The sequence below is a fragment of the Anthonomus grandis genome, chromosome 6 (assembly GCF_022605725.1).
Source record: "Anthonomus grandis grandis chromosome 6, icAntGran1.3, whole genome shotgun sequence".
NCBI classification, from domain to species: Eukaryota; Metazoa; Arthropoda; class Insecta; order Coleoptera; family Curculionidae; genus Anthonomus; species Anthonomus grandis.
This window is the reverse complement of record NC_065551.1, coordinates 36,126,276-36,142,296: the sequence shown is the minus strand read 5'-3', so window position 1 is coordinate 36,142,296 and position 16,021 is coordinate 36,126,276. Positions and strand designations below refer to the sequence as shown.

The 16,021-nt window shown below is 30.9% G+C and overlaps 2 protein-coding genes across 4 annotated transcripts in view; both read left to right on the top strand.

Moving 5' to 3' along the window:
• LOC126737947 (dopamine D2-like receptor) overlaps positions 1 to 3,554 on the top strand; it is a 295,035-nt gene extending 291,481 nt beyond the window's left edge. The window contains exon 6 of one of the 3 annotated variants that reach the window (XM_050443069.1): positions 2,641 to 3,554. In XM_050443069.1, coding sequence (XP_050299026.1) covers positions 2,641 to 2,855 — 215 coding nt within the window. In that variant the 3' untranslated portion in view covers positions 2,856 to 3,554. The remainder of the gene's footprint in view (positions 1 to 2,640) is intronic. The other 2 variants (XM_050443067.1, XM_050443068.1) reach the window with 2 other exon arrangements.
• Positions 1 to 16,021, top strand: part of LOC126737954 (globin-2B) — a 278,580-nt gene that overhangs the window by 69,501 nt on the left and 193,058 nt on the right. The gene's annotated exons all lie outside the window — the stretch shown is intronic.

Here is a 16,021-nt window from a genome sequence, read left to right as displayed (position 1 = left end):
TAAAACAATCTAACCATGAGTTTTTGAAATATACGCATTTTTAAGCATTGGTGTCCAAGGGTAATGACTGATCTTCGAGGTGACCACTCACTTCAAATTCCAACAACTGAAAAACTAATTGAGCTACTGTAATGAAATAAAGAACGCGGTATTCAGAAGAATATTCCTTGTAAATATTGTATAAGGTTCTAAACAATCCAAGCATAAGTTTTTGAAACATACGTATTTATAGGTATTGGTGTCCAAGGGTAATGACTAATTTTCGGAATGACCACTCACTTCAAACTCCAATAGCTGAAAAACTATTTGAGCTACTGTAATAAAATAAAAAACGTGGTATTCAGAAGAATATTCCTTGTAAATACTGTTAAGGGTTTAAATCAATCTAACCATGAGTTTTTGAAATATACGCATTTTTAAGCATTGGTGTCCAAGGGTAATGACTGATCTTCGAGGTGACCACTCACTTCAAATTCCAACAACTGAAAATTTAATTGAGCTACTGTAATGAAATAAAGAACGCGGTATTCAGAAGAATATTCCTTGTAAATATTGTATGAGGTTCAAAACAATCCAAGCATAAGTTTTTGAAACATACGTATTTATAGGTATTGGTGTCCAAGGGTAATGACTAATTTTCGGAATGACCACTCACTTCAAACTCCAATAGCTGAAAAACTATTTGAGCTACTGTAATAAAATAAAAAACGTGGTATTCAGATGAATATTCCTTGTAAATACTGTTAAGGGTTTAAAACAATCTAACCATGAGTTTTTGAAATATACGCATTTTTAAGCATTGGTGTCCAAGGGTAATGACTGATCTTCGAGGTGACCACTCACTTCAAACTCCAACAACTGAAAAACTAATTGAGCTACTGTAATGAAATAAAGAACGTGGTATTCAGAAGAATATTCCTTGTAAATGTTGTTTGAGGTTCAAATAGATTTATATAAACGTTTTTGAAATAGCTAAATTTTTAAACAGTAATATCCAAGCGCAGTGACTGGACATCAAAGTGATTATTCACTTCAAACTTCAATATGTGAATAACTACTTGAGCTACTGTAATAAATCGAAAAGCATAATATGTAAAGGAATATTCCTTGCAAATATTATTAAAGGTTCGAATCAATAGAAGCATAAGTTTCTGAAATATTCGCATTTTTAAGCATTGGTGTCCAAGGCTGATGACTGATCTTTGCAGCGATGACTGCTCACTTTAAGCTCCAATAACTGAAAAACTATTTGAGCTAATGTAATGAAACAAAAAGCCTGATATTCAGAAGAATATTCATTGTTTAAAGCTGTATATCAAAGTCATTTCATCTTGTAGATCCAAGGATAAAATTGAATGTCTTACTGGCATATCTCAGTGCACTTTGCACCCACATGAATAAAACAAAAAGCAACCATTTCTATTTCTTGATAAGCTTTAATTCAATATTGTCCCCATTTTTTCCAAATAACTCGTAAATTACCGGAACGTATTCTTTCATATGTACGTCAAATATTTTTATTGTTATTTATCGAATCCCCGTCTGCTGCATCTAAATTGTAAATGTCGCAGGAAGCAAACATTCGTTCGAAACCGGATCGGATTTTCTCTATTTCATGCCGTATAACACGGCGCTTATGCATTCGAAATGTAAATCCGATTCAAACGCCTTCCTTAGATCGAATCTACATGGGAAGCGGCCCCTCGAATCTCAATTCGACACAGGAACATCGGATATGAATTAAAAATAAACGATTAGGCTCCCTTTTTAATATTTTTCAATTTAAAGTTCCTCAGACTTTGCTTAAAATTGTTTACCGATAAATTTCCTTAAGACGTTAAAAGTTAAAGTAGAATTAGAAAGATCAATCGCCTTCAAAAGTTATTTTTTGCTCGGCAGAAAGTTTCCGCTGGAAGTTTATGAAGTGTATAACGAAATTAATCATTGGCGCGTTCCAATTAAACGTCAAAAGTTTTTCTATAGAAAAAAAAACCGTAGACTGACCTTTAGCAGGTCGATTTTTCATTTAGAAGATTAACCGAGTTAAGTGTGAACCGTTCGAGTGATAAGTCAAATTTCCCCTTTAAGTTATAAGCCGTTAAGAATCCTTACGAATTTGAAAGAGGGCTTTCTTTTTTGCTCAGATCAGTTAATTTCCACCAATGGTTTATATTATGTAACACTTTTTGTTTCATTAAAAAAAAAAGGGATAAATGTACTGGAATTTGTGATTTCCACCCATGGTTTACAATTACATTTCATTTAACATGAAAAATAAGTTGAACAATTGAAAATTCTATTAAAATTTATTTTTTCAGAACAACATGTTATTTTATTTTAGACCCTAAGAGATTTTCTGTCAAGCAACATCGAGATATGGAGAGATTCGAGAAACGTGCCTGTTTCCTATGTTACTTTATTTAAATAAACTCCGTTTTGGTTTAAAAAAATTGTATATTTAGGACCTGTAATGAGGAAAACAGAACTCACTACAAATATTAATTAAATTTAGTTCTTCAGAATAGGGCAAAATTAAGCGCTACAAAAGGCTTCCGTTGCAACATTGTAGTTTAGAAATTATGCAAAAGCCATTTTTCACACTGGATAATTAATTAAACATTTTTTTCTATGTTATTCCAGGTGTATTCCTGATCTGTTGGGTGCCATTTTTCACCTGTAACATCCTGGACGCGATGTGCAGCAAACTGAATTTCCCTTGTAATCCGGGCGTGTCCGCTTTCCTTTTGACCACGTGGCTCGGCTACATGAACAGTTTCGTCAATCCAGTCATTTACACGATTTTCAATCCGGAATTCAGGAAGGCCTTCAAGAAACTGATGTTTATGACCCCATAACCATCATATTTCGTCATCAACTTCCAAGGGTCGGTCACCTAATTTAATTAATTTATTATCAAGGGACGAATGCAGTGGCCAAATTAGTTTTTTAAGAGTCTGTATAGAAAAATGTATTATTATATAATGCTTTGCAACAGAATCAGGATGTTATACCGAATTTATTATGTAATCTTAACTAACGTACATATCAGTGGACATTTGCCCTACTTGGTTTTCTTCCTACTCGCGCCTATAATTTACCGCATTTAAAAGTATGTGCAGGGTGAGGTTTAATTAATCACCCTGTATAATTAACTAAATCAAAACTATGATGCTGTTAAAGTACAATATCAAATTTTAATGTACCTAATGTATAATAATTTGTAAGAAATTGTACATATACATATCAGTGTATTAGTAGTAAAACGCGTTTTACAGGGTAAATTAATTTTCCAAATGTAAAAAAAAAAAAATAAAATTTTGGGTATGTTGCATTTAGCTGCTAACAGGAAAACTTTCGTTCTATGGAAGAAGGCTCTCTCGAGGTTTTCGTTTAAGAAAATTCGGTTTTTATTAAGTAATTTAAATATATAGGTTCTGGAATTCTTAAGGGCATAGAATAGATGTATACAAGGTGTCCCAAAATCATAAACTTTCCAAATATATACCACAGCTATCCAAGAATTCTAAATATTTTTTTTCTGAACATAATAAATAACACACTATTATATTAGCTACTTTAGTCATAAAAAAAATGATTGATGATGGCTATTAAAAGACAAAACATCGTATCGTCAGCTTAAAATTTCAAATATCTTCAAAAAGAGTCGTTAGTTGACCTAATGTTTATCCTCCACATATTTTGTGTATTTATTAATTGAATTTGAAGCATTTGAATTAATACTCATTAATTATTCATTTCTTCCAGGCATTTGGACCCCATTTTAAAATCCCTTCCTGATATTTAAAAGTTTCTGGACATCTGGACTGGATCCAGAATGTTCTCGAGAGGTGAGATGCGGTAGAAAGTGAAAAATTGGACTTTTTACCTCTTTTTATGGACATAAACCGATCTGAGTCCCACGAATCTTTGACGATCGCTATGAAATTAGCTCTCCCATCTGTAATACTCATAAATACGTAAGAAAAGTACAATTTCATAACGATCCAAGATGTTCTCGAGAAGTGAGATGCGGTAGAAAGTGAAAAAGTGGACTTTTTACCCTCTTTTGGACACATAAACCGATCTGAGTGCCATGAATCTTTGACGATCGCTATGAAATTATCTCTCCCGTCTGTAATACTCATAAATACGTAAGAAAAGTACAATTTCATAACGATCCAAGATGTTTTCGAGAAGTGAGATGCGGTAGAAAGTGAAAAAGTGGACTTTTTACCCTCTTTTGGACACATAAACCGATCTGAGTGCCATGAATCTTTGACGATCGCTATGAAATTATCTCTCCCGTCTGTAATACTCATAAATACGTACGAAAAGTACAATTTCATAACGATCCAAGATGTTCTCGAGAAGTGAGATGCGGTAGAAAGTGAAAAAGTGGACTTTTTACCCCCTTTTGGACACATAAACCGATCTGAGTCCCATGAATCTTTGACAATCGCTATGAAATTAGCTCTCCCGTCTGTAATACTCATAAATACGTAAGAAAAGTACAATTTCATAACGATCCAAAATGTTCTCAAGAAGTGAGATGCGGTAGAAAGTGAAAAAGTGGACTTTTTACCCCCTTTTGGACACATAAACCGATCTGAGTCCCATGAATCTTTGACGATCGCTATGAAATTAGCTCTCCCGTCTGTAATACTCATAAATACGTAAGAAAAGTATAATTTCATAACGATCCAAAATGTTCTCAAGAAGTGAGATGCGGTAGAAAGTGAAAAAGTGGACTTTTTACCCCCTTTTGGACACATAAACCGATCTGAGTCCCATGAATCTTTGACGATCGCTATGAAATTAGCTCTCCCGTCTGTAATACTCATAAATACGTAAGAAAAGTACAATTTCATAACGATCCAAAATGTTCTCAAGAAGTGAGATGCGGTAGAAAGTGAAAAAGTGGACTTTTTACCCTCTTTTGGACACATAAACCGATCTGAGTCCCATGAATCTTTGACGATCGCTATGAAATTAGCTCTCCCGTCTGTAGAGTTCATAAATACGTAAGAAAAGTACAATTTCATAACGATCCAAAATGTTCTCGTGAAGTGAGATGCGGTAGAAAGTGAAATAGTGGACTTTTTACCCTCTTTCGAAAATTATACCTTTTTCCGTGATTTTGGGAAAATGCTTAAAAAATATTATTTTTTTGAGTAATTTTTTCAAAAGCGATGTTTTTGAAAAATTTCTGAAAAAAAAATATTTTGATTATTTCCAGGCAGTCGAATGAATTCAATCATTTCTCAGTGCAAAAAAACAGAATTAGGCTTACTATTACTATTAAAAAATTCGAGGGCCTAGAAATGGAAATCTTGAAATTAATTTATTATTAGGGAAAAAGTCCATTCTGAAGTGGAGTCAATATAATATTGAAAAGTTAGTAGGGAAAGTCTTTTCTCCACAAATAAAATGCTAATCCTCTAATTTCAGGAGTGATGCATTTCGGCAAGTGTTCTTCGTTACTTCTAAGTATAGTTTGTTATTGTTTACAATTTGTGTATGTGTTAAGTAACTCAAGTCTGATGATGGCAAGAACACTTGCCGAAATGCATTACTCCTGAAATTAGAGGATTAGCATTTTATTTGTAGAGAAGAGACTTACCCTACTAACTTTTCAATACAACAATTTATTTATAGGCTCTCCGTTTCGTTTATTTTTTATGAATTAATCAGAGAGATTTTTACATCCCTTGAAAAAAATAATTTTGCCCCTATAAAAAAAAACCCTCAAATAGGTATTTAGCAATTTTCATAGGGATCAAGGACAACTCCCATTTTTGTTTAAATGAGAAATATCCAGATTGAAGTCATTTTTTATTTCCGGGTCATATTTTTCGCGTGTAATGAGAAAAATAAAAGTACTGTTAAAGAAGACCTAAGAGTCCAAAATAGGACTTCTAGGATGCAACCGTCTGGAAGGCACAAAATATGATGGAAGTACCACTGAAGAGTCTAATTCTTTAATAGGCAGTTCAGTTTTAACTATCTAGAAATATGAGTACAGAGTGTCCCAAACTCGAGGGTGACCATTGGGATCTCGGCAACCGTAAGAGTTACGGGGTTGTTTAAAATTAAAGACAAAGTCGCGCAATTTGGACCTTAATCAAATGACGTTTAAAAAATTTTTAAAATTCCGGAGATTTCCAAAAAAAAACGAAATTTGTCAAAATCGTTTTTACCTTCTACCGACTTTACTTAAAGAGATATCGGAAAACTAAAAACAGTTTTTCATTGCCAATTTTTATGTTCTACAACATGATGCAAAAAAAATTAATTCGACGTTTCGTTTTTTTTTTGGTCATCATTAACTTTATTTTTTCTAATGGGCGCCATTTCTAGTTGCACATTTTTAATTGCCTTTAAATTGAGGTATCGCACTTGCATGTCCAATTACTCCTTCTAGTACTTTCCATAAGAACTTCATGAGTGCAAGAGAGAAAGTTTATTTAATATAGTTTTTTTTTTAACCAATTCAATGAAAGCGTATCCTTTCATTTTATTAAGCTTAACCGATTAATGTCATTTTGCCATGGCCTACTAGAAAATCAAAATATTAGGTTAGGAAAGGATACATTTTCATTGAATTAGTTTAAAAAAAATTATATTAAATACAGAGTTTTTTATAATAAAATGAATTAATTTGGAAATCCTATTAACATATCTTTCTCTCTTGCACTCAGGCAGTTCTTATGGAAAGTACTATAAGGAGTAATCGGACATGCAAGTCCGATACCTCATTTTAAAGGCAATTAAAAATACTTTTTGAAAATGAGGAAATCCAATATGGCGCCCATAAGAAAAAATAAAGTTGACGATGATCAAAAAAAAAAAAAAGAAACGTCATATTAATTTTTTTTTGCGTCGTGTTATGGAGTATAAAAAGTGTTTTTAGTTTTCCGATAGCTCTTTAAATAAAGTCGTTAGAAGGTAAAAACGATTTGGACAAATTTCGGTTTTTTTTGGGTATCTCCGAAAGTATCCGGAATTTTAAAATTTTTTAAACGTCATTTTATTAAGCTTCAAATTGCGCAACTTTGCCTCCATTTAACCAAACCCATAACTCTTACAGTTTCCGAGATTCCAATGGTCACCCTCGAATTTGGGACACACTGTACACTGGTAAAGAAGAATTAAGGAATTAAAGAGAATTCAATGAAGTAGTTTCTATATGTATATTCTGAAGAAGTTGATAGAATTCTTTTTTTTTTCCAGGTTGAATTACTGCTTGAAACAATAAAAATTATTGTGAAGAGGGTTAAGAGCTTATTTCTTTAAGACAATTTAGAAATTCCAGACTTCAAATACTTGGACAATAAAATGATTAAATTACTGCTGAATTATACTAGTAATTAAGACTTAAATGCTCTGGTCTAAATGACACTAAAATAGTTAAACTTAGTGTTCCAGAAGTTCCGAAGGCTTACAAAGTTAATAAAAAGTAACCTTAAAATTTCAGGCTTCTATTACTTATTATTCAAAATGGTTGTTTGTTTCTGTTCATGATTTGTTGTACGTTTTCTTTTCTTCTGATTTTTTCGATTGCTTTGAACTGAAGAAGATAATATGTAGAAACACTTCATACACGTTAATCAATTTATTTCTGTTTTTTTTTTCAGAATTCGCAGTAATAATTTGAAATAAATTGTCAAAGACTTAAAAACTCATTACATCCAATGCTTTGAATAAAACTAATTTAACTAATTTTAATTCTAAAACGATCAATGAATATTAAATTGTATTTTGTCTAATAAAGGACATACGAACTTCCTTGAGACCTTTAATGCCACTATTGAATCCCTGGAGGATTAAAATTACTTCATATATCCTGAGGACCCTGTAGATTTTCGGTCAAAAAAAAAATCTTTTATTACGATTTTTCCTATGGGTTGATAAGTGATGATGGGATTAATATTTTTCAATAGGTAACACTCTTTCATAGCTACTTTACTCATAAGAAAAAACTTGATGATGATTATTAAAAGACGAAACGTTGCATCGTCACTTTTTGAACTTGAACCCGATGGTCACTTTTAAATTTTGGATACCCTGTACATGCGAAAGATAATTCGTACGTAGGAAAAGTAATTTTTGGTACCCCTTGTACTTAAAATTAAATAATTCCAGGCATTTGGAGGCATTCTTTATTGAATTACTGGTATTTGAAGTAATTAATACTCATAGAATAATAATTTTTTATCTTTTCCATGCATTTAAATTTGAACTGGTAATTTGAACAGTAATTCTTGATATGCTTAGGGTATTTAAAATGTCCTCGTAGAATTTAATTTTTTTTCGGATTTATTGAAATATTTTTTTACTTCCAGGCATTTGAAGTCCCATTTGCATATTTATTCGTTCTATTTTCAAAGGAATTTATTCTGGAAAATTATTTCAATTATTTCTCCTTCTTCTTCCTTTTCTTTTTTGAGAGGAATGTTGGAATAATCAACGGTTTTCTTCTTCTCCCTTTTTCATTCTTTAATCTAATTTTTTTCCAAATATGCGTCATTTTTTTCAAAGAACTATTTGGAGTGCCTGGAATAATTTTTAAACTACTCTAAGGACCTGAATCAACCCAATTTTTTTCTTTTTCTCCCTCATTCTTTCCTTTATTTCTATTTTACTTCATTCTCCTTTCTTTCAAGCCTAATTTTAGTATCATTAAAAAATTACTTGAAACTTACTGGTTTTTTACTTCTTTTGAAGAATTAATGCGTTTGTTTACTTCTCCTTCTTTTTTCAGTTTTTCTTCTTAGAGATAATTTTTTTTTTTAGTAAATAAATTAATATTGTTCTCTCCTTTTCATTTTTTTTTCTCTGTTTCACTTTCGTCAAAATTATTTTCATTTTTATGGGAAGCTTATTTGGAGTTCCTGGAATAATTTTTATTTTAAACTCCTATAAGGACCTAAATCAATCTAATTTTTTTTCTCCCTCATTTTTTCCTTTATCTCTCTTTTACACCTCCGAACAAGTTTAATTTTATTCTACTTCCCATCGTTTTTCTCTTTTCTTTTCTTCATCTTTTTCAAGGCTAATTTTTCTTCAAGACTACATTTTTAAGTTTAATTCGTTATTTTTTCTTTCTTTTACAAAATTAATTTTAGTTTTTTCAAAAGGTCATTTGGAGAGCCTGGAATAATTTCTTAAATTATTTGAAACAAAAAAGTGTAAAATTAAAAAAAAACACTCCATGAGAGTAAGAACTTATGCCCTTAAGAACAAACAATATGTAAAACAATTATAAAATATAAATAATTCAAAAGTTCGTTACGCGAGACATATTTTGAGCCCCCTACTGTGTCGCTACGAACGTAATATTAATAATAATAATAATAATAATAATAATAATATAAAATCAATTGTATAAAAATAATTAGAAAATTATAAATAAATTTATTTATTTTATTTTAATATGTTATAAATAACTTTTCTACATTTACTGTTACCTCATTTTAAACATTCCGTTAACTCTATTATTATACTCTAAAATGTAACATAGGATTTTGAATATCTCTACGCTTACTACCGATGTATTATGGCAACAATGAAAACTTTCTATAGATTGCAAATACGTTGTCGTTAAAATAAAAGCTCTTTTCAAAAAAAACACTTGTTGTTTTTTTTTCCTTTATAGCCATATGGCAACATCGCTTTATGCATGAGCGATTAAAAATTGATATAATTAGTAGAAAAATAAATTATTTAAATTTAACAAAAATTATAGTGAGCATGGGACATAAAAAGGTAAGTTTTCGTCGAATTTGGTGTAAAAAAATAAACCAAAATATTGAATTTTTGAATTTATGTGAAAAAACTATAAATACAAAAATTTTAAATATTTTTAATACCTACAACTTTACAATTAAATTTTTGTCCACAGTTTTGCTGAAAATCGTTTTTTACCCTTGAAAACTCACCCCCTTGCGCTTCCGGCCCTCAAATCGCTTGTAAATTGAGGCGTGTTTTACAAAAACCGCACATGTCCAAAATCAACGAAATTGAGCTCGTGGCACCATCTAGTTTAAAAATATGATGTTTTTAATATCCTAAAATAAGACTAAGAAGATAGAGCTAATTGAAAATTCGATAATTCTGCAAAAAACCCATATGTCCATTGTTTTTCCACCAAATACAGCATTAATTAGTCCGTGCGACAGGATAGGACATGTGTGCTTTTTGTCGTAAAATCTCTCTGAAGCGATCGAATTATTAATCAGTTTGTTATTGTTTAATCAGACGTGTTCTTGTGATTTTTGACTGGAGGTTAGAATTTGCGTTTTCTTACTCAAAAATTATACTTAAAAAAATGCAAGATCGTGAAGAAGTGTTAACTAATTGGCCTACAAAAAAGCCAAAGAAAATAAAGAAGGAGACAGTGATCAAAGAGTTAAAAGTTCGTGGTGAAGAGCACATAAATCACAAGGGCAAACGTGAGTTATGTGATGCAACCAGGTCAAGAACTTCAGTTGACCCCATACATAATTATTATTATTATAAATATTCCTGAATTAACAAAATAAGCATTTTAATATTATTAGGCTCCATAAAAGTTGCATTATATAAAATCACTCATCTATTAATTTTCGACGAATAAAGTTGTAGTTAATCGATGGTCAAATTTGTGTAGAATTTATTTTGAATTAAATTTATTCCCTTTTTAAAAAGTAGATATTCAATAATAATTCCATCACTCGTGTTTTAGCGCGTAAAACTGGCGAAGCATGCAGGTATGTTAGAGGGTATATTTTTTAAGTGTGAGTTTTCCAATTAAAAAAAAATTTTTTTATAGTTGCAAAAATTCCTGTTTTTCCAAAGTTGCTGAAGAAAAAAGAATTGCCATTCTTACCCAGTTTAATAATATGACTGACAAAAATAATCAAGATTCTCATTTAACTGGTCTCATATCAATGAACTATATTATTAGAAGACTGAATTCAGTCCCCGATTTGAAATAAATAAAAAAACTCACGGTGCTAGCTTTACTTACAAAATAAGGGTGGATGAATCTGAAATAAAAGTGTGTAATAAAGCTTTTCTCAGCCTATATAGCATTAAAGATGCCCAAATTAACCCCAACTTTTTTTTTTCAAATGGAAAGCCACTTTTTTTAAATTCTCATTGAAAAGAGCCCCTTTTCTTGATTAAATTGCCCTATTTGATTTTGTGATTATCTAAAGGAGAAATATGAAAAAAAATAAAAACCATTAAATTATTAAAAGTTGCGTTTAATGTATAAGATGCTCAAAATAAGCCCAAAACGATAATAAAATTCGTTTCTGATATTTTCTAACACTTCTGGAGATATTTATCGGATTTCTTGCCTAATACGTTCTTTGAGTTCGTCTAGGTTTCCTGGTTTGCTCATATAAATTTGACTTTTCCAATGTCCCCAAAGAAAAAAATCAAGTGGGTTAAGATCGGGAGAACGTGCCGGCCACTCGATTGCACCCCTTCTACCAATCCATCTGTTTGGAAAATTGTCATCTAAATACTGGCGTACATTATGTTCACAAATCTGGATCGATCTGACTCGGATATAAGGCACGTAAGACCTGAACTAGTTCATGTTCAAGAAATTCTAGATATCTTTCCCCAGTTAAAATATCATTGAAGAATATGGACTCTATAACTTGCCTGCCGATTATGCCAGCCCAAACATTAGTTTTCTGGGGATATTGTGTATTAGTTTCCCTTACCCAGTGTGGGTTCTCGTCAGACCAGTAGCGACAGTTCTGCTTATTAACATGGCCATTTAGGGTGAATGTAGCCTCATCAGAAAAAAGGATCCACTCCGAAGATATGCGATTTTCGTCAATGGCGTTCATCATTAATTCACAAAACTGAACTCGGTTGAACGGGTTGCATTTTATAAGGTCGTTTGTTTGCACTTTTTAAAATTTTTAGCACAGATTTATGATGAATAGAGTTTTCGCGAGCTACTCTTCTGGCTACAGTTACTGGATTTTCTTCCATCGCTAACAATACATTTAATTGGGTGTTTTCATCGATTTTAGAAGACCTTTGTCTTGAAACATCCCTCATGTGCCCAACTTCTCGAAATCTGCTTTCGATTGTACTAACCGTACCTTGGTTAATAGGTGGCAAATTTGGATATTTCTGCCTGAATAAGTGGACAACCTCTAGCTGAGTACGACTTCTGCCCCCATAACTAATCGTCATTAAGATTTCAATCTTGTGGGATTCGGATAAATAAGGCATTTTTTCAATACAAGTTAACTTGTTTAACAACTGGTTGAAATTCACTTTAACAGTGACACTACAACAATGTCAGGGAATATCTCGATACCAATAATATAAATAAACACGCCAAAAATTTACCAACACAAAATATTTCGAGACTTTTAATAATTTAATGGTTTTTCTTTTTTTTTTCGTATTTCTCCTTTAGATAATCACAAAAGTAGATAGGGCAATTTAATCAGGAAAAAAGGCTCTTTTCAATGAAAGTTTAAAAAAAGTGGCTTTCCATTTGAAAAAAAAAAGTTTGGGTTAATTTGGACCCCCCCTGTAGGTGAAAAAATACAAAAACTCTCTTGAAATGTCAAAAAAAAAATAAACAAAAATCGAGGAATTTTTGCGAGATAAAATTTGATTAGTTTTAACTGAATTTATTCCAGTTAAAGTCACCACACTGTATTTCCAATAAGAAGTCATTCATTTTTGCCAAACGATTCGGATTTTGTCCTGATAGAGAAAAAGAAAAGACGCCTGGCGAGAGCCGAGAGACCAGAGGATTGGGATAATATCATTTTAAATGTCAGAATGAAACCTAACCAATTTAATTTGATAAAAATGAAGCAATACGATTTTTTTGATATAAAAACTGCGACCTGCAACTTTTTCCTAAAAACTCCAAAGCTAGCTATCAACATTAAAAAACATAACTAACCAAACATCTTTACTTTTTTTTAAAGGATTCATACAGTGGTTCATTCAGAAGCAGTATTGTGGCCAAAGCAAATTTATCATGCAACATCCAACTGGAAAGGCTTTACAAGTATTCTGGATAACACTTACCCTGATAACATGGACATTAATGAAGAAGATGATAATAGTAGTATATGTGAAGATTAATTTACTACAAACTATTAAACTAATCCTTGTTTAGAATTTATTTTATGTTTAAATTTGTTAAATTTAAATTTTGTTTTCTTGCAAAAACAACTTATGTCCAACAGTTTTTTCAAATTGTTGACAAATATATTAGAATTATTTTTTTTAAACAAGAATTAAATATATTAGCTTAATATACGCTGTAAATTAATAAAAAAAATGAATTTGTTTTAAAACAAAATGTTTTTTTCATTTTTTAAAAATTTTGCATTTTGGACATATGTGTTTTTTGTGAAACACGCCTCAATTGTTTTTCCTTTCATTTTTATTATATTCTCTTCCTTTACCAATGGATTTCGTTTTGTTATTATTTTTTCTAGGTTCAAAAATTATCAACCCAAGTTCATAACTTAAGAATCAGATAAAAAATTAGTTAGCGGTGTTGCCAGACGAGGGAGAAAAGTAGTGAATTCCTTCAAAATGTCATTTTATATTTTTGTTCTTTGGGGAATTTTTTTTTTAGTCATTGTTTTTTATTCCAACTTTTTCCAATAACTTTCCAGCATTTACCTTATTTTCTGAAATTTATAAATTATTTGAAATTTAGGTTAGGAATTGGGTGGAGTTAGAGAGCGCTAGTCGGGTTTGCCCTGTTGCCAGATAAGGCGAGAAGTAGTGACTCCTTTGAACTTTTAAATTCTAGACATGTTTTATATCTTTTAAATATTTAGAGTCATTTCTTATATCATTTCTTCCAGGCTTTTACTATCATGTTTTTTTTTTAAATATATTTTACGCATTTAATGTAATTTTTCCCATATTTCGAATATTTAATTTTTATTCCTTTATGTTCCATGCTTTTGCCCTAATATTCGACCAATATTCCAGGCATTTAAAATCTGAACTGTTTTTTTAGCATTTTTAAATGCATTTGGAGGTTAGGTTAGAAATCTGGCAAAGTTGAGGTTAGCTGAGTTTGCAGTGTTGCCAGATTAAGTGAAAACTAGTAAATCCCTTAAACTTTCAGGTTTTTTAATTTTTTTTATGGTTCTAAAGTAAATTCTTATAGTTCCAGGCATTTAGAGTCACTTTTTATTTTATTTCAGACATCCAAAGTAATTTTTTTAAGTACTTCATATAATTTGTCAAATTTTTTTAAATATTTCAGACATTTAAAATAAATGTCGATTTTATCTCAGTTATTTGAAATCTTACTGCAATTTAAAGTTTTTAGATTTTTAAATATAGTCCATCTCACTCGCACTAATCGTAAAACGTTCGCAATAAAACGTTAAGTTTCGTCAGTAAGGATAATCACTACGTCAGCTTACAAATACGTCAAGGTGATTCATGACGTAACTAAAAAATTAAATAAGGTAGAAACTCATACGAGTAGGCCACTTTTAACATATTTCTTCATCTCACTCGCACTAATTAAAGACGATCGCAATGAAATGTTGATTCTTGTCTAAAGTGATTATCACTGCGTCAGCTTATAAATACTTCAAAACGAATTATGACGTGGTTGAAAAATTAAATGCGGTAGAAACTGATAATATGAAGTTTGTTTTAAACCGATTTTTAAAATAATTCTCCATCTCGCTCGTGCTAATAATTAATGACGTTTGTAATAAAATGTTTATCCTCCTCTAAAGTGATCATCACTACGTAAGCCTATAATTATTTCAAGGTGAAATTAAATAAGCTAGAAACTTATACATCATTTTTAAATCGATGATCCAGACTTCTGGAGTAATTTCTCATTTTATTCCAGTCATTTGAACTTTCCTCTTGCAGTTTGAATTTAATTTTTTGAGGAATGTTAAAGGAACACTTGCATCTTTTCTTGCATTTTTCTTATAATCTAACATAATTCAGGCAACACATGATCAACAAATTTTATAATTTATTAAACGAAATTTATATTCGTATATTTTTTATTAAATTATTACAGAAAACGTCAGAAAATATGCTTTCAAGACCATTTTATTAAGTTTTTAACTTATACATATCAAAAAATTGTCATATAGTTTCTAAGTAATCCTAAGGTTGACGACGACTATATACTTCTTCATTTTTTGTAAAAATATGGAAGCCTTGACTACATAAAGTTTTTAAGCGATTTTCTCCCACTTTATAGAAAATAAAATAAAAATTTCTTAAGAACCTCAATAATCCTAAAAAGTGGATACATTGTTTTTGTCCATAGAATTCAAACTGTTTTTTATTTTCCTACAATAATTCATATTCTTATTTTAATGTTCAGAAGACGATTCTCGAAAGAGTGAACAAAATATACCGGCGTGCGTATATAATTATCAAAAACCGGCTTATTAATTAAGTAATCAGCAAAATAAATTATTCATTCATTAAATTTTAATAAAAAAAAGGTGATACTTAAACGCGTCACCTCAACCAGATTTATCCCCGTATACACGAAAGTCACTTTCAGGCAATTTTTGAAAAAGTGTCGGAAATAAAAGGAAAACATTCGAGGTTCGAGAAGTTTTCCCTACGGTGGAAAAATTACGCGCGTCTACTGCATACAATAATAATTCCTGTATCCCCAGGTGCATTTGGATAATCCTGCTTCTATCATTAATCCTCTTTAGCGAGAGGGATGCAACGTATTTGAGTTTTCCAAGATGAAAAATCGCGTTTTCTTTTCGATTTCTCTTGTTTAAAAAATTTATTTATTTTTTTCCTAAGCAACGAAATCTACAGGGAAAATCGATAAAAGAGAGAAATATCGTTAAGGATTAAGGAAGGGAGACCCTCTCTTAGAAGGGTTAAATTTATAATCCAATAAATGTCCCTTTATTACCTCGAGGCCAAAAAATTAGACAAGGGTTTTATTTGTATATAAATCGGGTTGTTTTAACATTTTAATTTATTGTTTTGTCTGCAATAAAAACCAGGATTAATT